The 1,778-nt window shown below is 54.0% G+C and overlaps 1 protein-coding gene across 2 annotated transcripts in view; it reads right to left on the reverse strand.

Annotated features, from left to right (window-relative positions):
- Positions 1–1,778, reverse strand: part of spns1 (spinster homolog 1 (Drosophila)) — a 14,476-nt gene that overhangs the window by 6,964 nt on the left and 5,734 nt on the right. For both annotated transcript variants that reach the window (XM_015392987.1, XM_015392979.1), the window contains exons 2-3: positions 837–1,046; positions 299–364 (exon numbers count right to left, since the gene is read on the reverse strand). In XM_015392987.1, the coding sequence (XP_015248473.1) occupies positions 299–364; positions 837–1,038 (268 nt within the window). In that variant the 5' untranslated portion in view covers positions 1,039–1,046. The remainder of the gene's footprint in view (positions 1–298; positions 365–836; positions 1,047–1,778) is intronic.

Genomic DNA, 1,778 nt, shown 5'->3' on the forward strand with positions numbered 1-1,778 from the left:
CCTCTGCACTGACATGCTGCTGCAGGTCTGCTGCTGCAGACAATGATATGAGCTTTAAAGAAAAACGAGGTGAGGAAGCAGCAGAACCGGGGATCCATCAGACAAGTCGGACCGGTTCATATTCTGGTTCTGGATAAGCCGTGGGTCCATCCGATGGACAGTGGACCACATCCTCAGTGGAGGCATTTAGACCTGACCTGGAGCTCCCAGTCTGGGCCCTAACCAGACCTGCTGGTCCCTCTTTCAGACCAGAATTGGACCAATCAGGGTCCATGAGGTTCTGGATCTGTCCCCTCACCTGTCTGCAGTAAGCCCGACTTTCCATCGTCAATCCTGAAGAACTGCTCGATGTCTGGAAGAACCCCTGGAAGAACAAAACAGCTGGATCAGAATCAAACCCGGACCGGAGGATGCCACCTGGTTCCTTAAGCCCATGTCAGCCGCATCCAGAACCTCGGACCCACATTTGAACCCAGAACTAGTCTCTGTTTGATAAATCCGACTCAAAAGCTCTGGTTCGAGTCCTGGGGCTATGAGTAAGACCGCTGAAGAAGAACATCCAGAGATCCACTTCAGGAAGCAGGAGGAGTCCTTCATCACACAGCAGGAACCAGCGCCTGGGTTCTGTTTGGGACGGTACTGAGATGTGCTCCTGTCTGCAGCCTGATGCAGGTGACCTCTGACCTTTCAGGTCAGATCTGACTCTGTGGAGCAGCCTGGCCCACAAGTCTTCTCTAGTTTGGTTCTGGTGTGCGGGCCGAGTTGGACTGGGAGGAAGCAGCAGGTGTTTGTGTGGAGCAGCAGGAGCAGCAGGTGGAGGTGCAGCGAGGTCCTACCTGCCACGGTGAAGCGGTCCATGTAGTTGAGCAGGTTGATGTAGCACAGGATGAAGACGGTCAGCAGCGCCCGGGAGCTGGACACCCCGCTGGGAGACTCCTCCTCCTCCGGCCGCCTGTCGGCTCCTTCCTCTGGAGCCTCGGCCTCGCTGTCGGAGGAGAAGAATGGCGCCGAGTCCGACCCGTGCTCACCCAGAGACATGGCTGCAGCTGAGGAAGGAGGGAAACTGTTGATTCAAAGCAAAATTGTTTCTATAAACAAATGAAAATGAAATCAGAGCAGGAGGAGCGTTGGTGGAACATCCTGTCTGTCTGGTTCCTGATGAGCCTCCTTCATGGCCCGAGGCCAGAGGAAACATCTAGCGAACATCAGGGCTCTGCTGCTGCTGCTCAGAGAGGAAGATGAGGATGAAGCTCAGCCTGGAGGGAAATGATGTCAGTGACGTCTGAATGTGGAACCAACTACAGGAGCAACGGAGAAATACATCGAAGCTCCTGAGGAAGACCAGAGGTGGTCAGTCCAGACCTTCATCAGAGGACTGCTCCACAAACCAGGACAGCACAGAAAACCAGGATTAACTGGATTTCCTGGATAAATTAAACCTGGATTCAGAGCAGCAACACATCAGTTACCATGGTGATTTTCAGTGTACTGCTAGCCTGGTCAGGAACTGCAGAGCTAGGCTAACAGCCAGGTTAACAGCCAGGCTAACAGCCAGGCTAACAGCTCGGCTAACAGCTAGGCTAACAGCCAGGTTAACAGCCAGGCTAGCAGTGAGGCTAACAGCCAGGCTAACAGCCAGGCTAACAGGTAGGCTAACAGCCAGGTTAACAGCCAGGCTAGCAGTGAGGCTAACAGCCAGGCTAACAGCCAGGCTAACAGCTAGGCTAGCAGTGAGGCTAACAGCTAGGCTAACAGCCAGGCTAACAGCTAGGCTAGCA

Source organism: Cyprinodon variegatus, unplaced genomic scaffold, assembly GCF_000732505.1.
Source record: "Cyprinodon variegatus isolate N-32 unplaced genomic scaffold, C_variegatus-1.0 Scaffold24, whole genome shotgun sequence".
Classification (NCBI taxonomy): domain Eukaryota; kingdom Metazoa; phylum Chordata; class Actinopteri; order Cyprinodontiformes; family Cyprinodontidae; genus Cyprinodon; species Cyprinodon variegatus.